The sequence below is a fragment of the Hemicordylus capensis genome, chromosome 3, assembly GCF_027244095.1.
Source record: "Hemicordylus capensis ecotype Gifberg chromosome 3, rHemCap1.1.pri, whole genome shotgun sequence".
NCBI classification, from domain to species: domain Eukaryota; kingdom Metazoa; phylum Chordata; class Lepidosauria; order Squamata; family Cordylidae; genus Hemicordylus; species Hemicordylus capensis.
The window spans coordinates 227,271,444-227,293,177 of NC_069659.1; the positions used below are offsets into that span (position 1 = coordinate 227,271,444).

Below are 21,734 nucleotides of genomic sequence, written 5' to 3' on the forward strand. Positions count from 1 at the left end.
AGGGCACGTCCTCAACTCCTGCATGTGGCTTCCGGCGGCATCTGGTGGGCCACTGTGTGAAACAGGATGCTGGACTAGATGGACCGTGGGCCTGATCCAGCAGGGCTGTATTTATGTTCATATGTTCTACTACAGTGTGCCCAGTGGTTAGTCTAAATATGAATGTAATATTAATGCCTGTGATGGCCATATTATACGCACAAAAGCACCTTATTTATCCAAGTGGCCTGGAGGGCTAAAATGTTCAAATGAATGATACCCTTCTTTACAGGGGCCTACATTTTCCTTATGGCTAACAAGGGGTACAGTATTAACTGTGAAGAGATATCTGAGGGCTGTTTGTGCACGCTGTTGTGTTCAGCTAATGTAATGTAGTAGAATCCCCCATGCGGACAAAGGAAGAAGAAACTGCACTCTAAGCTAATCCTCTTCTTTGCCAAACATGTTAAGTGAAAAATGAACAGATTTGTTTACCTTGATGCATCACTATAATCTGTAGTCTGAGAGTACATTCATGAAGTGATTTGTGACAGTCACTGTTTGCCTGAAACAACACTTCTCTCCCAGCACCCCCCAACTAATTAACAGTGTTTTGCTCAGTCTAGCTGGAAAGTAGCTACTTTTTCTTTCCCTGGCAGTGTTCTATGGAATATATAAAGCTTCCACATTCTTGTGGTACCCATTAAATTCTAGCCTTGCTGAAGTTCATGGAAACCTGTGGCAGAAGCCCACTAAAGAGTTTAACCTCCGTCATGCCAAAGCCTGGAGGCGGAATCTGAATTTTTAGATGGTTCCTATAAGGGCAGACTTTCAGATTTTTCAGCAATCTACATTTAGTGGAGGTAATCTGTGTTAAACCTCTTAGAGGGTTCCCTTGCCATATTTCCTTGCCAATATTTTCAAGTATTGTTTTATAAGTTTAATAGTTCTATTAAACTTCTAATAGTTTTGATGTATAGAGTGGGAAATGTGAAGATTTCTTAATTCAGGACTTGATAAATCTCAGGCTCCTAGAAATTCAACCATGATGTCTAGCCCAGGAATTCAGAGGTAGAGTTATTTAATATAATCAATACTTGTTCCAGGCAGCCTTGTTACTTGTCTTAGTATGTTATTTGGCAAGGGTGGATAGAGACACCCATTTACCCTCCTAAGGCTATTAACTTTCAGTAAGTCATGCAGTTTTGTCAAATATCCCTTGGCTGGCTCCTAGGTCGAAAAGAAAGATTGTGCCGTTGAGTCGGTGTCGACTCCTGGCAACCACAGAGCCATGTGGTTTTGTTGGTAGAATACAGGAGGGCTTTATTGTCGCCGCCTCCCACGCAGTATGAGATGATACCTTTCAGCACCTTCCTATTTTGCTGCTGTCCAATATAGGTGTTGCCCATAGTCTGGGAAACACACCAGCGGGGATTCAAACTGACAGCCTCTTGCTCCCTAGGCAAGTTGCTTCCCCGCTGCGCCATTAGGTGACACAGCAGGGAAGACCTGGCTTAATTTAGATAATCCTAAATTACTAATTGGAGACTAATTACTAAATTACTAATTGGAGACTAATTTTAGTCTCCAAAACAATCCTAGCAGTGTGTATTGATGACAAACACATGATGGGTCAAAACATCCGCCTGACAGGATTTGAGGAGTATTGAATGTTAGGAAAGGATAGAAGCCCCAGTCTAATCCGTCCGTTGTTCAGTATACTAAACCCTTTGATTTCAGTGAGCATTGGCACGCTTAACTCTGTGTTGGAGAGCAGCTGGAATATCTTAACTCTTGTTAGGACTGAAATGTTACTTGATGTGACAGCTTTTTGACTCTCTTTCTGAAGCTGTTGTTTATTAAGTTAACTTGTGTTGTGAACAGTTGCCTCCCAAAGTGACTGGAAAAATGTGTCCTTGCCCCATGCTGATGCATTATACATTCATTGCTTAATTGATTGTGCAATTTTTCTTGAGCCTAAATTCTTGCATTTTTCAACAGGTTGGTGTTTGGGATGTTGTATCCTGCTTATTATTCATACAAAGCCGTAAAGACAAAAAACGTGAAGGAATATGTAAGTTTCAATTTTCTTATCATTCTGAGTCGAATGCCACTTTTGAGTGAAAGCTGTCACACAGCAAAATCATATGGACACTAGTTTGTACACAGAAGTGAATAATTATACTGTAAGCCTTAAAAGAAGAATACGTAACAGTGGCTTTTAATTAACTTTACTCAGAAAACCGAAAGGCAACCATTGCAGTGTGTGCTGCTTCCCATTCTTGAAACATGTTTTGCCTTTTCTTGCATTTGATGCTGGGTGCCTCAGCTGCTGCTGTCAAGGGTGGGTTGCGTGACAGAGCCCATTCAGCAGCACACTGAGCTGTGCACTGACCTGGGAGGAGAGGGGCGTTTCTCTTCTTCCCAACGCCCCCCCCCCCATGATGAAGGGTGGAAAGTTGTTCCCTATCCAGGGCTTACTTTGAAAGTGTACAAAGAGAGAAGCTGAGAAGGCTCTCACTTCTAACTCTAGTGCCTTTGCCTTTTGGGCATGCTGTTGCCACAGCAATGTGAAATGTCAGGCCTGGTGGCAGCGGCTTGGTTGAAGAGTTAAGATAGGAGAGGATTTTCCTTGTTCTGCCTTGCAGCCATTCAACCAGGCCAGTTGGGCTGCTGTCACTACTTGACCCCAGTAAAGGAGGCAGAGTAGCTTCCTAACAGCATGCTTAATTGATCTCAACAATTACTGTTATTCATTTTTTAGTAAAACTAAACTAATAATCTTGCCCATAGTTGATGGCTGTAGCTACCTTGCTAGTATTGTATTTACCTGAATCCATGTTTTGGTATTAAAAATCGGAGCCCTGTTCCTTTTGAGTAAATGTAGATAAACCTGTATTTAACCTCTACTTTTAAAAGGGGGTCACTTTTAAATTCAGGGTCTTCAGTTCAGGCAAATACAGTAACCACCACCTCCCCCCCACCAGTTACTAGCATGCCTACAAATCCAGTTACGGATCTGTGTTAGTCATTTGTGGCATAACAGTGGTCTGAAAGAAGAGAGACAGTTGCATTTTTTGTAAACCTTGCTACTCGGTCAGTCACCTGAAGGTGACTTCATACATGCTGCAGGCATTAATTAATTACAAGCTTCACCTGTTTTTATAGCTGCATTTAATACACTTCTGCTTAATTTCTGAAAATACTTTAAACGAAACGAGATGTGACTTCCTAGACATATGCTTGTCCAGAGAGTCTTGTGGATTCCAAGCAAATGACTACCATTTCATTTGGGAATTTTCCTCTGTTAAGTTGGTACATCCCAACTCATGAAATGCTCTCCACATGGAGGCCTGCCAGTAGCTGAGCCTGATGTAATTTCAGTGCCACGTGAAGACCTCCTTATTTTCCTGCGCTGGCCTTTCAAACCTTGAGTTTTTATTCATTTTTAATCTGGCTTTCATTTCTGCTGCTTTGTTTTAAGCTGTCAGTGTATTTTCAGTTGTTTTTGTGTTGGCATTTAACTTTGAGTGGTTGCTTGGGATTTAATCTGAAGAGCAGAATATAGATTATTTAAATAGAATACATAACTGGTTTAATGGACAAGCATATGTCTATACATTAAGTGAGATATGTCAATACAGGCAATATGCTCAAATTGATTTTGCGCATTATAAGTAAATACCCCACTTCTCACGCTTTTGGTGTGACACGTGAAACAGTGGCACCTCATCTCCCTTTCCATATGGTGTGATGTGTGTTCATGAACATCTTGGATGGAGAAGATGCATATGTATTTGCTTCACAGTGTCTTCTAGAAACACTAATAGGGTTTTCCCCCCTGATGCCTTAATGAATTTTACTTATCCTGTATGATACTGTGCGTAAGAACATAAGAACAGCCCTGCTGGATCAGGCCCAAGGCCCATCTAGTCCAGCATCCTGTTCCGCACAGTTGCCCATCAGATGCCGCCGGAAGCCACAGGGAGGAGTTAAGGGCATGCCCTCTCTCCTGCTGTTACTCCCCTGCAACTGGTACTCAGAGGCATCCTGCCTTTGAGGCTGGAGGCGGCTCACAGCCCTTCGACTAATAGCTGTTGATAGACCTCTTCTCCATGAAGTTATCCAAACCCTTCTTAAAGCCATCCAGGTTGTTGGCTGTCACCACATCCTCTGGCAGAGAATTCCACAAGTGGATTATGCATTGTGTGAAAAAGTACTTCCGTTTGTTGGGCCTAGATTTCCCGGCAATCAATTTCATGGAATGACCCCTGGTTCTAGTGTTATGTGAGAGAGAGAGAAGAATTTCTCTCTATCCACTTTCTCCACCCTATGTATGATTTTATAGACCTCTATCATGTCTCCGTGCAGTTGTCTTTTTTCTAAACTAAAAAGCCCCAGGTGTTGTAGTCTTGCCTCATAAGAAAGGTGCTCTAGGGCCCTGATCATGTTGGTTGCCCTCTTCTGCACCTTCTCCAGTTCTACAATGTCCTTTTTTAGATGTGGTGACCAGAATTGTACACAGTACTCCAAGTCATGGCATGGTAGCATGCAGGTATTTGGTCAAACAAATACCTGCATGTTTGATAGGTATTTAAATGTGGTTTTTCATGTGAACTCGTCTAAATGTAGCTCTGCCTCAGAACTTGGGAACTTGTATACTTTGAAAAATTAACCATAAAAGAGAGATCTTGCATGTATATTAGCAATATATCAAAGCTTGTTTTTCACTATTTCTGCAGAGCTCTACTTGAGCTAAAGACAAACTGCTGTGTAAAGACTTTTAATGACTTTTATATTAAAAATTCCTTATTAGAACAGATGCATATTACAATGCTGTAGTATTATCTACACTTTTGTCTATACACATAATTTAAGTTTCTCTCCTCTGCCTTGGCCAGCTTCTTGATCAAAAGATGTAGTAAAATAGCCCATAGTTTCTATTTATAGTAGAACTTTGTTTGGATGGTTAACAGTACTGTTCTGTTTAGTCAGTGGAAACAGGACTCAAAATCATGGGCTCATACATTGGGTCATTAGTGTACAATTGAGCTTAAGAGATTTCTCTTGACCACCATAAGCCAAGACTTTTCTGTGAAGACTTCTCCTTCATGACATACACAAACTTAAAACTTATGTTCTGTTATGATTGATTGAAATAAAAAGGGAAGACAAAGAGGTAACCTTTTTTAAAAAAAGACAAATTTGGAGAGGAGCCATAGCTCAGTAGTAGAACACATGTTTTACAGCCAGAACATCTCGGGTTTAATCCTTGGCATCTCCAGGCAGAGTGGGGAAAGACTTTGTCTGAGACGGGAGAACTGCTGCCAGTCACTGTATAAAATCCTGAGCTAGTTGGATGTATTGTCTGACTCTGTATAAGTCAGCTTTCTATATTCTATCATTGAATGTCTGCCTAAATTGAAATTTAATAGCCTGATGCAAGCATACAGTGTATAAAATAAACGGAGAGATAAGATGCAATTGCTTGTTTGTAGGAAACCTAACAGCAAATATGAATCTGTGACTGGAGGAGAGGTATGTGTTTATGCTAACAAACTCCTGCAGCTGCTTGCCCCTCTTCAATACAGCTGCCTTGGGGAAGCCCGATTCTCATTTTAAGAACTGGGAATCCGAGGCTCTTGCCTGTCCTCCAAACAAATTGAATTGGAATGATCACCTTTTTATTTTGAATGTCCCTCAGCTAAGTTCATTTCATTCAGCCTTCAGTGAGCATATCGTGTTCTTGAAGGTGTGATTACATAGGAACTGTTCTGGAGTTCCATTTTTCAGCCCTTGTCTATAGGAAGGTCAACACATGGTCAGTGTTATCCAAGGCAGCTGACAAATCTTTTCCAATCTATGGAGCTTAAAGGTTGCTGGTTCTTGTGACCTGTTCAGTTTTAAAAGGTTAAAACCATAAAGATTGTGGAATTGTTGGTGTTTTTGCTTAAATGAAACAGAACCCTACTCCTTGCAGTTGCATTCAAGCTCTTCCCTTGAATATGTTTAGGGTTCAACGGCAAGCACAACTTTGTGTGTGTGTGTGTGTGTGTGTGTGTGTGTATATATATATATATATATATATATATATATATATTGGTTTTTATATCTGTTAATTACTAGTAGAACTTAAACTTAAATCTATCTAAGGTTAGATAAGACTCTGGGAGATGAGACAACCACCCACTCTGTGTTCCTATCATTCATCATAGAAGACTGAAGATTAGCTATGGGATACGCATGTAATTGATGGTGTCTTCCACTTCTTTCAAAGTCTTGACACGGTTCGTGCAGCAATAAGCCTGTATTGCTGGAGAGAACGCACATTCTGGAAAAGGCTAGAAATGGAATTGTTAAAATTGAACAAATACAGCTAGACCTCATTATCTAACATGTAATCACCCTCATACATTCTTAGTATTATTAGTTCTTTTAATGTTAATATGCACCATCATATATGTAACCACCTTCTATTTCTACTTTTATTTTTCTCATATCCTTTAACATGTATTTTTATGCCGGTCTGTGACTGTAATAAAGGAAGATGATGATAGACCTTGTTATCTGTGGGGGTTCCCTTATCGCAGATTACCACAGGTAACAAAACCACGGATGAGGCATTAGGTCTATGGGAACATGGGGGTTATGTTTCCATACTAAAACAAAACAAACACCCAGATCATGAAAACAGGCCAAATGAAGTGCCCTACCATGCTCCACCCATCTCCTGGTGTTCAGCAATGCCCCCCCCCCAGTATCAGGTCCCCTCCCCATTTTTAATATATTTTTAAATGAAATGAGCCACAACATGGCGCCTACAAACAAAATGGTGGCCAGAAATGACCTCCACTGTAATTTCTGGCCTAGGAACTGTGGATATGGTTTTAATCATTTAGTATCTGCGGATAAGGAGGTTGGGTGTCAGATTGGCACACAATCTCGAATAGCAGTTACGCATATAACGAGGTTTGTCTGTAAGTACCTTAAACACTGTACTATAGGAGAACAAAAGCAAATAAAGTGCTGAACTACAAATGTTATAGCTCAGGAAATATTTAAGCCAGGAAAAACACCTAATTTAAGAGAACGCCATCTTTGCTATGAACCACGCCACCCATTGAGATCATCTGGAGAGATTAGTCTGCAGTTGCCACTGGCTCATCTGGTGGCTACTCAGGGACAGGCCTTCTCCATTGCTGCCCCGAGGCTTTGGGACGTGCTCCCTGCTGAAATAAGAGCCTCCCCATCTCTTACAACTTTTAAAAAAGCAGTCAAGACACATTTGTTCACCCACGTTTTTAATTAGATATTGTTTTAATGGTGTTTTTAATAGTTTTAACATTTTGAATTTTAATTGTTGCAATGTGTTAATCTTTTTATTTGTTGTGAACCGCCCAGAGACTTGTGTTTTGGACGGTGTACAAATGTGTCAAATAGATAGATAGAAATAATGATGAAACCTCCTTTTTTCAAAGAGAAAAACCTGCCCTTTTAATCCTTGTATTTATATGTATCTAACCAGCTAACTGGTGTGTGTTCTGAATATGTATTTTTATATTTGTGCATGTTTTCGAATTCATCCCATACCACCCACCTCCCCCCGAACTGTTACTATTCTCCTTCGCAGTGCTACTACCCACCCACCTGGTTTCTTGCACCTGTCCATTCCATGTCCCGTCCCCCGTCATTTCCACAGCGGGGAACTGGAGAACTAAAGCTCACATTTTATAACTAAAGAAATAGTCATTGCAATAGAAAAAATTGTCAATATGTCAATTTTCAGTACTTTTAAAACTTGTGGTGATTTTTATCAGATCACTTTGAAATTAGGCCCATTTGTCAAACCCGTCAAGTGCATTACACATGTCACGTTTCAAATTATTAGCTCCAGTAGTTGTCATGTTTATTAATAGAATTTTGAGACTTATAATGGTGGAACTTGCTTCGCAACTTGCCATAACTAAACATATAGTTGTATATTGTCAGCATTATCTAGAAACATATGTAAAATAAAACCTCACAGCGCCTAGAGCATCTTACTAGACATGATGATGCTGATTGTAATACACATCACAAGCAGTAATTGCTTTTTTCAAACTGCTTTTAACTTATTGAGAAAACTAGTGTCTGCTCAAGTAAAGTTGTCACTACACCTGTATATTTCAGTACATAATTCACACATTTAAATTGCACCTTTCTGCCTATATTCAGGACTCCATTTTGGTTAACCTTCAGCAGTTGATAAGAACAATAAAATATAAATCAAATCTCTTTCTCTTTATTTCGATCAGCGACCAGCATGAGATTAAAACAAATGTAGAAGAGAAGACAATCAAACTTCTACTACAAGCAATAAAACCAAATAAATTTTAAAAAGTCCTCCTGGACATAGGTCAAGGTCCTGAAAGTACTACTAAAAATATATAACTAAGATTAAAAGGAGGCAGCAGTATTTCATACTTATGAGATTACACACAAATCAAAACTCAAACAGTTGCCTTCCCCACTCCTGAATCTGAGAGGGGTTAAACAATTCAGGAGCTTGGGAAAATTTGTTGTTAGATTTACTGAAGATATACAGGTGATACCAAAACCTGTGTGCCCACCTGCAGTTAGCCACATTGTAGCTACAAAAGTTGCTCTGGCCTTAAATCCATCACCTATTTTCCCTGTTATTAAGCTCTTACGCAAACGGAGGGCTGCACTACAAAATTTAGCTACCTATCTGGTGGCGCAGGAATTACTTCCTTCCAACAGCCTGCCAATCATCTGAGGAGAATCAAGACCTGGGCATTTAGCCATCAAAGGGTAAATGAGATCCTGATGCAGGTCTCTATAGAACAAACATTCCAATAGCACATGGGTGACTGTTTCCACTTAATCCTCCCCACATGGGCAGAGCCTCTTGTCATAGGGAGTTCCTCTATATCTGCCCTCTAAGAGGGCTGAAGGCAGGGCATTGCATCCTGCCAGGGTAAAAACTCTTCTAAGTGGGGGCACCTCCAAGATAGTGAGATAGGATGCTGGGGCCAAACTGTACCTGACTGATTCCTGGCTCTGAAAGTCAGTTGCCCTTGCTATATCCGTTTGTCTCTCAATATCCTCTGTTTAATGAACTTCCTAGCTTTCTCCAAACTTTACGTAAGCAAGGCAGACTGATCGAGGCCCAAAGCAATCATCTTTTGGTTCAGAGCACACTTCCAGGTCAACTGATAGGAATCCTCTAATACTAAGCGGCTCAGCCCTGTGTCCGAGGAAAAAACTCTCAGCCAGTAAAACAGCGCCATTTGCCAACATCTGGCCTCAACTCTAATGAGACCCGCCTCCAATCTGAGCCTCACATTAGAGGTGCAATGGGTGTCTGAAATATTGCTCTCAAGAATTTAGACTGCACCACTTCTAGGAGGGACAGATCTGGGTAAGGAACCAATTGGGCACCATACAAATAAAAAGAAAAATCCAGAGCAGCAGATAAAACAACATAACAGTAGCTGGTCTAAAACAGAAGTGAGAGAAAATGTAATAAAATGAAACATTTTGATGATGTATCATCACTGCACGTGTGCAAACACTAAGCATAGATATAATTAGCCTTATGCAGCCCTTATTGTTTTGTTTAAACACTATATCCTCAAATGTTATCTCGGTTGATTTTAATGATCAGGAATCTTATTTCAAAGATCTTATTTCAATGATTTGGAACAGGCTGCTTTAACTCATTTCCAGATTTGATATGTGAATTTTTTTTTTTAATGGTGGATGAAGGTCATCAGCTTAGTATGGATTTATCAGTCATCACATGGCTTGAGACAGGATAGGGTTAATTTTTTTTTAATGCAGGCTATCTTCCTATTAGGCAGTAGGTGGCGCCAGAAACCCAATTCCTGTCCTGTCTGGCTCGAAACACAATGATTTAGAAGAGCTCCTACTCAACTTCTAAAAGATTGGGCTAGTTTGTTCCTCACCCCACCCCACCCCGCTTTATTTCTTCTCATGTGCCAGGGTGGGAAGGGAGTCACTTCATTTTGTTGTTAAAAAAATCATTGCTTTATGTTCTAATTTGGACTGTTAGTTAAAAATGCTCGGTAACTTGGTTTTGTCCTAGTTAGCTTTTTTATACTTTCTCCCCTCGGTTAGCTTTTTCACACTCCCTTCCCCACATTTCAAGCCTATGGAGGCGGCTCAGTTGGGAGAGATGTTAAACTGCTCCCCCTCGGAAGGTCCCCACTCAGACCCAAACGAGGAAAAAGCGGATTTTTTAAAAAAGTCCTTTCAGGAGCTAAATGATGCTTCTTCCTCCCCAAGCTGATTGAACCCCTGCTCAGTGACTAAGCAATATAGATGGGCTGCAAAGAAAAGCACACACTTAAGCAAGGAACGCTCTGTTTCAAGAAACAAACAAACCCTGCAAAAGCCTCTTTCCTCTGCTGTGTGCCTCAGTGAGCGTATCCTGCTATAAGCGCTTTGCCAGCGTATTGCCCCAAGGCAACACAGGTAAAGGTACACAGCACAAGGGTGCCATTTTAACCAAAGAGATTTCTGCTTTGCCTATGAAAGTGGGAGAGGGAGTAGCAGCTGTGCCATTTTCACTCCCCATATCCAAAATGCCAGGCTTCCTTCTGCTTTAGATCATGGTTCTAGCTTGCTAGTCCCTGACACTGCACAATCCCAGATAACATAGCCCGTGCAAATTGACTCTTCTCTTATACTAAGTTCACAGAGCTCCACTCTGGTCAATAAGACCTTGCCCGGGGGGCAATAAATAAAATAAAAATCCTTTATCAGGAGACATGTCTCAGTGGCTAAAGGAATTTATTTCAACTGAATGCAGGACTCTGGTTTTCTATGCCACTTCAGCTCGCTTTACCCCAATGGTTTCCAGCACCTAGGGATAGATCCACAGGGCGCCAGAACCTGGGAACCAGCTCCTCCTCCTCTCCAGATTGTAGTCAGGGTAGGGGGGCATCCCCCCCCCCAAGAGAGGGTGCTTCAAGCCTTGGGCCAGGGCACCCTGGGGCAAAAGAGAAGTTTATTGGGAAACCCACCCACCCTTTCATCAGAAGATGAGAAACTATATCAGAAGGGCTCCATGCCCCAAGTACTGAGCTCCTCACATCTTTTCACACCAGCTGACTTGAAGTCGTACTGGCTTAAGAGAGTCATCAATGATATCTACTCCAGACGCTCCTCGACTGCCTCCTGGCCTAGACCTACAAGTCTTCCCATCGGAGCTGGTCCCGTCAGCCATGGTACAATTCCCATCACTACTCAAAAACAGTGGAATGGAATGCCCCTATCTTTTCCAGACCTTCCACAACATTCCCTAAAAAAATTATTTAACCTCTCCCCTGATATAATGGACCTGCTCTCCATCCCCACGGTGATGCACCAGTGGCCCAGTTAGTCTTGGGGGCCATCATGCACAAAGAAGGGGAGGAACAGTTAAAGAACTCCAGAGGACAAAAAGTGTGATTCTCTCCTAAGAAAAGCTCATGAGGTGTCAGCTACAGTAACTAGAGTATCCACTACCACTTCAATCTTCACACATGCCTCCATTCCATGGGCAAAAGAATTAGTACAATACATTCCTTCAGAAAATAAGAAGTCACATCAGGGCATTAATAAACTAGCCAGGGCCACCACACTCATGGCTGACCCCAGCTGGGATTCTATCCAACATGCTTCCAGGGCTATGGGATGGCAGTGCGTAGGAGCCTCTGGCTAAAACATTGGAATGCAGATGGTAAATCCAAACTCAACCTAGCAGCCTTCCCATTCATGGGGACCAAGCTAATTGGCAAATCTCTAGAACCCATCGTAGTCAAGACTAGAGATAAGAAAAATGCTATTCTCCTAGGGTGCCGAGATTGTGTCAATGATAGCTCCTTTCATCCCAACAGAAAACTTCCTGGAAATACAGGATACTCCTTCAGAGATTAGAGACCCACAACCAACTAACCTGGTTGACGTCCCCAGTGGCAGCAATGCACAAGGGGATCTTCCAGACCACAACAATCCAGATGATTCTTCTCCACCCCCAATTACCAAACACATAAACAACGATTCCGTTCCGATTGGGGGCAAACTTGCCCTACAGTTGCAAGCCTGGTGGGCCTCCACTCAACCGATAGGTGTTGGACACAGTCGAAAATTGCTGCTCATTAGAGTTTGAGACGCCTTCCCCGACCACTTTCTTACCCACACCCGTCCCTAAAAACTGATCCAAAAACTTCTGGGGCCCCAACTTTGAGAATCCTTGGACTAGAATATAGACTCTTGGGATAGATTAGAATATACTTGAGGAGAATTTAGTATATTTGTTCTCAAACCTACTTGGGGATGGCTGGAATCGCAAAGCCATTAGTCTTCATAATTGTGCACTTTTCTTCTGAGCATATGTGTAGAACTAACATCATATATCACTATTACTTGTACTCGTAGTGATTGCAGAAGCATGGCTGAGATGTGGTATTGTCAAGTTCAGTGTGACATTAAAAAATTATTCAACTTGCTTAGGTGAATTTAAGACTGAATTAGCAAGCCTGTCATCCAGAATGTTGCTCTTCTAGGGCATCCAGTAATTGAAATAGTGAATTATCAAACAAATGAATTCTCCTTTAAGGAAACATGTATCTTAATTTAAAAGAGATGTTTCCTCCAGAAAATATTCCTCCCCCAGTAGTTCTGTTCAAATAGTTATAGTTAGGTATTTGAGAAGTATTGGGTCCCTCCTCACTGTTGGGGGGGGGGCTTCACATGACATGAGGTAGGGATGTGCATGAGCTGGTTTGGCGCCTCCTCTGGAAAGCGCCGAACTGGCTCAGGTGCTGGCACTCGAACCGGTTCTGTGGGGCAGGGAGTAGTTCTGTTTAAAAAGCAGGTAACAAGTTCCTTACCTGTTTGTCTGCATTCCATTGCTTTTCTGGCGCCCTCTTTCCAAAAGGCCGTGCACAGTTGCAGCGCTGTTACTTGCAGCCTCTGCACAGCAACTGCAAGGAATAGTGCTGCAGCCATGGCAGCTAAGGAGCTGGTCATTTTTCTTTGTTTTTGAAATGTCTTCATATGTAGAAAATTTGAGAATGGTGGCTAGCCGTAGAGAGTAACTATAAGTGGACCTTTGGTGGTGGGGGAACACAAAAACAAACCTGCTGATAACCTATAATGGAATTTAGGAATTTGAGAACTGCAGATAGTGAACTTCACATATGAAGTGTTCTTCAACCAAATATTTATTTGGAACTGTTTTGTCTAAAGGACAGTTGATGCAATTGACTTTTTTCCAGATTAAGTTGAAGTTACTGCTAGTTACCCCAAGAACCAAGGAAACCCATTTCTGAAAAACTGCAGGTGGTGTTGGTAAATGGCACTGCAAGATGAAAGTAGTGGAATCTTAATTCCACCTGTTTTTGATCAGTCATTCCTCACAGAGTTTTACGTCAATAGCAGTTAAAGGTATCTAAACTTGAGAGAGTAAGGAATTCACTTGTTCAGAATACATGCAGGGTGTGTGCATGTTGCTAAGTTAAAAGCAGACTTTTATAGTAAGGATGTATGAAGAGGCAGAAATGGTGGACTTGGGATATATAATTTCTGCTAAAACATTTGTGAAAACCATCCAATCCTCTTCTATAGTTTGAAATAGAAATTTAATTTTTCTTACCTATTATTCCAAAGATACAGATGTGTGTTTCCTTAAAAGAAATTAATTTAACAGTTTTAGCAATTTGCATTGTCAGTATTTTGTTTGCCCACTGTGGCCTGAACTAAGAATTCTTTCTTTCATGAGAAAAATAAAGGTTAAATTAAAGTTCTTACAACAGTTAGAGTTCTCTGGCTAAGAAAAATTGTATCTTGCTGGACATATTAAAGATTGTATTATGCACCCCTCTTTTGAAAGCTGCTGTAGTGGGTAAGAAACTGAGCTACAAATTATGACTTGCCAATTAAATTTCACTTTTGCCATGCACTTGCTAGGCAATCTTAGGCAAGCCATTGCCTCTCATCTTCAGCCCCCATATGTAATATGTGGATAATTATACCTTATAGTAAGGATTATATCAAGATTATACATATGAAGTACTTCGAAAATTTAAAAGTGCTAGACAGATGCTAAGTATTGGCTTCACTCAGTGTTTAAATTCTGATTTTTCTGAGCTGACAAGAAGAACAAGGCATAAGACTGAACTTTGATTTCCTGACAGTTTAGAATGGAAATGTTTGTTCTCGTCATGTGAGGATGATGTACGTGGACTTTAAACATTTGGCTTGTGTACTTTTGTTGTCACTGGATTACTTCCTAACAGACTGCTGTTGATGAGAAGACACAAACCACCTGGTTACTGTAAATTGCTTTTTCAGAACATGCACTTAAGTATACTTTGAGGAAAGAAACTGGTAAACTGCAAAAGTTGTGAAGCAGATACTCAGATTTTCTTAACAGTACTCTACATTTTACAGAATAAACAGTTCCTTTTGACAATAGTAAATAACATTAAAAGAACATTTCATCTTAATATAACACAACTGATTTAGGAACATAGGAAACTGCCAAATACTGAGTCAGACCATTGGTCCATCTAGCTCAGTATTGTCTTCACAGACTGGCAGCGGCTTTTCCAAGGTTGCAGGCAGGAATCTCTCTCAGCCCTATCTTGGAGAAGCCAGGGAGGGAACTTGAAACTTTATGCTCTTCCCAGAGCAGCTTCATCCCCTGAGGCAGGGATGGAGAACCTTGGCACTCATGCAGATGTTGGCCTACAATTCCCATAATCCCTAGCTATTGGCCTCTGTGGCTGGGGATTATGGGAGTTGTAGTCCAAAAACAGCTGGAGTGCCAAGGTTCCCCACCCAGAGGGAATATCTTGCAGTGCTCACACATCAAGTCTCCCATTCATATGCAACCAGGGCAGACCCTGCTTAGCTAAGGGGACAAGTCATGCTTGCTACCACAAGACCAGCTCTCCTCTCCTTAACTTTTGAATATACAATCATAAAGTGAAATATAAAAATTCAATCTGATCACTGCATATTTATGTATTGACATATTTATATATCGCACAAAACTTGTGTCCCTGGGCATTTTACAGTAAAATGCAAATTAAATTATTAAAACTTAAAATTTTAAAAAGTTAGAATCTATAAAGCTATTTGGTAAAGTTAGTACCGATTCATAAATAAACCTTGTTAGCACTGATCTGACTTGCCAAAACCTAGAAAGAATAAATCTGATTTCTTTGTCTAATTTTTTTGCTATAAACCGCCCAGAGACTTAAGTTTGGGGCAGTATAAAAATATGTTAGATAGATAAATAAATAAATAAAATTGTATGCTGTGTACCAGGGGTGTAGCTAGGGGAGATGGGGCCTATGTTCATTCCTCTCTCTGGTGGCCCTCCACAGTGAGGGAGATAATGAAGAAAATAGAGAGAGGTGGAGCTGGAGGGCCCTCAGGAGCTGGGGTCCCGTGTTCTTTGAACCCTTTAGCTCAATTATAGCTACACCCCTGCTGGGTACAATACCTTGACTTCATATGCTGCATACACTTGTACCTGTTTCTGCCTGTTTGTAATTCCTCCTGTTCACCAACGGTACACTTCTATTAATAGTAAACTTCCAGAAGAGGAAAAGATGGACTGAACTTATGCACACATGGCTCTGTATGACATACACATGTGTGGGATTGAGATTCCCTTTTGCCTGCCCGAAGACTATATGTTTTTGTGTTCAAATAGGGGCCTTCACGTGTTAGCTCAACCTGCATAATCATTACTTCTAATTTTTAGGGGGAGGTCTACATGGGTGTACCCATATTAGAGCATAATGCTCGTTGCATATAGAAGTCAGGTAGGTGTTGCAATCTAACCATTATTGCACATGAGTTCTTATAGAGCTGTGCTGTTTAGTTCCTATACATTTAATTACCCAATAGTTGTAATTTATATAGGAGAGGAAGAAAGGAGGAATGGTGCAACAATAGCTTATTGTTCAGAAATGTTCTGGCACATTTCAAGGTAGAAACCACTTCCTCAGGGGAAATTGTGCACAAATAAAGATAGAAAACTTCTTTCCAGCGTATGGAATATGAACATTCCTATTTACTAGATTTGTAGAATGAGCTCCATAAAGCTAAGCACTGAGAAGGTGGCAAGAACACAGCTGTTCAAGCTTAAAGTGTAAGGGTCCTGAATAATTAAACTCTCCTGTTTTGTTTTTTTAAGTTCAGTAATCATACACATGTAGCAAAGGTGGTGTTCTTCAAGATAACTTCCAGAAAAAGAGCTGGCTCACTTATGCCACAAATACGTGTGTAATAATGGGATTTGATTCCTTATAAAATAACATTTTAAGTTGAGATGAGGGGCAAGGATGGACCATAGCTCAGTGACAGAGCACAAGCTTTGCATGCAGAATGTCCCAAGTTCAATTCCAGACCTCTCCAAAGAGATATGGGGAAGGCCTCCATCTGAAACCTTGAGGAGTGTGGACAGTCCTAAGCTAAATTGACCCATGGTCTGATAGTATATAAGGCAGCTTCCTGTGTTGGTATGGACCTTTTTTATGTTTCACATAAGAATTTCTGTTGCTCCAAATGGACAAATGTTGTTTGTGCCCCCTCAGTTTTAAAAGTGCAATTACTTCAGCATGTAAAGAACATTTTATTTTTAATTTAAAATGTGTATCCTACTAAACACTGCCCCGTAGCGTAGTGAGCATGTATATGTGCCAGAAAGGTGCACTGCTCTGTGTGTTAAAGTAAAGATATATTTCCTCTCCCTCCCCCTCCTCTTGGCCTCCTTGGCATTAAAGTCTTGTGCTCAGTCTGTGAAAGTTCACATGAAGGTCAGTTTTTCAGATAAGACAACCAGTCAGTGTAGTAACTTTAGCTGGGGTGTACACTAATTTAACTCTGTTCGCTCAGGCTTAAAATACCCTGTAATTCCTTTGAGAGTTAAGCTTAGGATATCATCACATGACTAGCTTTCTGTTCAATCTGAAATGTGAAGAAGTCTGTCTAAATCTGATGAATTTCAAGTAGTAGTGAGTGAGCAAGGATGTTTTAAGACATAATTTGCAGCTACAAGTTGAAATGCTGCAATTAAAAAAAAGATTAATAGGCTGTCAACATTGTAAAGAATTTTTAAATTTGCCTATTCACCAATCAATAAGCAACTAAAGTTTGCAGATTGCTAATTTTTCAGTATGGGTGCTTTTAAAAGATACTTAAAGAAGTGCAAGATGCAGCTTTCCCTTGTCAGTCACAGTTGGAAGGAAAAGTCATTGCTGCCTTTTTTGTATAAAATACTTTCAAAAAATACATGTGCCTTAACTTGTAGTCTCATCAATTAAAACATTACCTCAGTGAATAAAACTAGCCTGCTACAATAGGGTAGTCTACCTTCAAGGTGCTACGGCACTCTTTGTTGAGTGCCGTACAATTTACAACTTTAAGTTTTGCTTTACAAACATTTTTTTAAATATATATATATATATATATATATATACATATTCTAAAAACCAGTTGTAGCTATACTGTTTGTGTGTGATTTTCTTTATCATGTTGACATTTTCATGTAGTCTGTTATTAGGTAAAAACTTTGGCATTTTCTTTTTAAAAAGCGGTATATAAGTATTTACAATACAGTATACTATTAGAAGTGTCTGTTTAACAAAATGGTGGGAAATGTGTTTAGGCTCTAAGCATTTCTAGATTCTGTATTTGAAAACAGAATAACTGTGTATAATGTGTTCACAAATTGTGTTGGGAGTTCTTAAAAGGGGGGCGGGTGGAATCTAAAGTTATCCAATATTTGAAAAGCTTCTTAGAGGTTTTTTGTTTAAGGGAAAGTAGCACCTGACTCTTTTAGGGGTGGTCTGTGTAGTGTGGATAAGAATAGCTCCCTTGTGGCCTCTGCTCTAAAGTATGCAATCTGACATCAACGTTTGTAGGAATTGTAGACTAGACAGATTAAATATCTTACAGGAGCAAATCCTTGGATTTAATACTGCAGTTCATTTTTCATGTGGCAGATGCCATAGATGATTACTCACATAGTGGCTACAAGCAGGAGACATTTTTCTTGCCCACCAGACACATGTTTTAGAATTGGTGCCTTCTCTTTTTAAAAAGTACGTTCAGGGATGCTCATCATGGCACTTCATCCAGTCTGTGTTCCTCTATGTGTTCCTCTGGTGCTCTATGTGTTGCTCAAAGTGAGCAGACTGTGGCAGCAAAGTGGATGTTTTGCCAAAAGGGGTGACAGCAGTTTTAATTAGACAGTTGTTAAGATGGTAACGCTGCAGACTGGTAGTGGGGATCCAGTCATAATTTCAGCACCTTTGTGGTGATTGGCTAAAGGAAGAAACTGTAGGGATCCCTTCTGCTGCATTTCAGCCCCATTGCAGCACATTATCAGAAGATGGTATAAGAGTTCTCGGTTTAGCAAGGGTCTTGTGACTGACAAAACGAATAGGTTTCTACCTGATTGTGTAAATGTGCCTGGTTCATCAGTCTGCTCTGGCAGAGACTGAACTACGTTTTTCCTGCTTGCTTGCTTTCCTGCCAGCTTGCCTTCCGCCCTGGCATTATTAAATAAGAGCAGCTTTGAAATGGACCAGTTACACACTTCTCCCCTACATATATTGCTCCTGCTAAACAGTAGGAAGTTGTTTCTACTGCTTATTTAAATTCCAGTATTTGGGCTGTGGGGATCGGCTGCATAGTTATTTTAAAGCACTAGTGCAGTGTTCTGTTTCTTACCAAAATAGTGTCCTGTTCATATTTCAGTAGCTTGTAATAATGATGATGCTGAGGATGTGATCTCTGTTTGCTTTTTCATTCCTATTTGTAGCCAATTCATATGTGGAGCGACAGGAAATAGTACAGTCTTCATTGGACTATTCCGCTCCATCCTGCAGATGAAGGTTCATGTGTCTGAAAGCCCCTCCACATTAAAAAAAAAAAAGAAAGAAAGAAAGGGGAGGGGTGTGTTTCCTGTATGTGGACAGCTGGGATGTTGGAGATAACATTTTTGACAGAGCAGTTGCCTTGACATGATAGCTTTCTGTATGCAGGGGCTTTTTATGTGGTGATACAGCCAGACATAGCATTTCTATACTTCAGACTTACTGGTTCAACAGTTACTTTCTCTCCTCAGAGAACCCTGGAGATTAGTTTTATGATAGACTAGAAATCTCTTTGATTTGTAGTGGTGTAGCTGCTTTGTGCACTGTAAGCAGCTTTGGGTGTATATTTTTGTGTGTGGGGAAAAATAGCATACAAATGTTAAAAACTAATCTAGCAGAATTCTCAGCACTCTCGCCAAATTAGAAGTCTCAGGATTCTCTTGAGGGATAAAGAGGAGAGAGATTTTTGGAGACAGAAAGGTTGTGTCATGTACTATAGCTGCTAAAACTATGCCATTTTTGCTACTCTTTTAACTAGTATCTTTTTAGAAGAGAATTATTAAATGATTTATTTCAACTTTGTGTATTGGGTTCTTTCCAAACATTGTCCATTTTAAGAAAAGAGATAGAATGGGTGAGATTTTCTGCTTAGTGCCTTTAATTGACAGCAGTGTTAGAAAAGCTTCCTTGAATATGCAGATGGTTCTTTTACCAGCAGAAGCTGGTCAGACGGTCAGAGCTGGTTTCATGCAAGCTAGAACAAAAGAGCTGTGTATTAGAAAATTTCTAAATCTCTTCTATTGTATGCTACTTATGGTTCTAATCTTTCTAAAGTGCATGAATTCCAACAACAAGAATGCAGTTTGATTTGTGTAAAAGTATGCATATAACCAACTATGAGTTGTATTCAAAGAAAGTTAGGATTAACTCCTATTTGAAAATAATGAGACAATGATTAACCTGTCCCTTTCCCCCCCATTTCAGTGGCGCTTAATAAAAATGGCTAACACTCTTGGGATACAGCCCTGTGGGGTTTTTTCATTGCCTTATTTGAGTTTGAATGGTCTCTAACACTTGCAACTTTCATTCTCAGGTAAGATGGATGATGTACTGGATTGTGTTCGCCCTTTATACTGTTACCGAAACAATAGCAGACCTTATGATCTCTTGGTAAGATTCATAGCATAATGTTATATCTGTGTTTGATATGTTTTGTACAGAATAGATAACTGAGCAAAGTGAGCTGTTTAGAACAGGGGTCCCAACAGTGGGTACTAGTACCGCAGGGGTAATTGAAGGGCTCCTAGGGAGTACTTGGAGCCCTCTTGTCTCCCCATGTTGCAGCTTGTTGCTTGTCCCCTGTCTGAGGATTGCTGATTTGAAGCCAATGTGACTGCTGCAGAAAGGGAGGGAGGGAGGAGGGTGAAGGCCTCCTCTTGCTCTTGATTGGATGACAATATGCTGAAGCTCACATATCCCTCCCCTCAGCATGACTGACAGGCTTCAGAAAATTAGCACGGAGTACTCCTTTTGAAATTAATGGGACAAGTAAATATCCCATTAATTTCAATAAGACGGATCATGAATACCCTAGTGTGGATATGAGCCAGTGACTGGAATAGCCTGTCTGCCTAATTTTAACACTTAAAATTATGTTTCTGTGAGTGTGCACATGTGTTTGTGTGCACATACTCACACTCTCTCTTAAATGTTACAGTTATGGGATGGGCTACCCCAGTCACGTGATATCCAAAATAAGTTACTCATCAGCAAACTTACTGAAATTAATGGGGCAACTTAATCTGGATGTAAGCCAGTGATTAAAATATCCCATCCCATAACCATAACATTTAAAGCTGTGAGTATGTGTTTGTGCACGCATGCATGCATACCTGCATGAATGTGTAAACACTCTAAACAAATTTATGGGAAATCTGAGTTGAAGATTTATAATAGATTGGATACACTAAAAAAAAAAAAAGATTGGGAATCCTTGGTCTAGAAAATAGTGCAAATGTTTGCTTTCCCAAAATCTATAAAAATAGCACACAAATAAGAGGTGTAAAGATGGGAGATGAAAAGGACAGTATATGCCAATGACACTGTGTTGAGCCAAACTGATCCAGTCCAGTCTTTGAAAACTTCTATGCTATTAAGAAACGAGGAGCTGTTTCAGATCAATATAAGATCAATAAAATAAAACCCAAATGTATTTAATTGCCTGTTGCTGCACAATAAAAGGAGGATATTCAAAAGTCATTGGATACTCAGACGGAACCTGTGAGATATCTGGGCATTATGCTAGAATGGATCACTTACAGAGACTAATTATAATCCCATCATTTTATAGAATCCAGTAAGATTCCAGTCTGCAAAATAGAATCCAGTAGGATTTCAGATCACAAAACTGGAAGGATTATATTTCGTAGTTGAGAGAACAGGAAGTATCTCTTTTAAAATGTGTTTGATTTTCACTAGTTAGACAGACAGCTGAACAAGCAGCAGAAACTGATAGAAAATATTACTGGGAAAGACATAAAGAATTAATATTAAAACTCAGATGAGGGGCAAGAGAAAAGGCAGACTTTCCTTCCCAAACTTGAACATGCAGAACATTCAGTTGATACTTGAATGGGTATGTCAGCAAAGTAAAATAAGTTGATTGATTTCGGAGCAACAAAATAATTAATATTTTAACTCCTCTTTACTCTGGCTAGGACAATGCAGTGCTTCCATATGAGGAATTAGTAGATCATTGTGGAGAAGAAATCTCTCCCAATTTTTTCAATAAAGGCATTGGGCAGCATCTCAAGTAGTACTTGGCAAATGGAAGATGTTCCTCTTGTGTAA

At 40.2% G+C, this 21,734-nt stretch overlaps 1 protein-coding gene across 1 annotated transcript in view; it reads left to right on the top strand.

Annotated features, from left to right (window-relative positions):
• The window catches only part of REEP3 (receptor accessory protein 3), a 73,855-nt gene that overhangs the window by 27,363 nt on the left and 24,758 nt on the right, over window positions 1-21,734 (top strand). Inside the window, exons 2-3 of the mRNA XM_053311015.1 lie at window positions 1,981-2,053; window positions 19,978-20,054. Coding sequence (XP_053166990.1) covers window positions 1,981-2,053; window positions 19,978-20,054 — 150 coding nt within the window. The remainder of the gene's footprint in view (window positions 1-1,980; window positions 2,054-19,977; window positions 20,055-21,734) is intronic.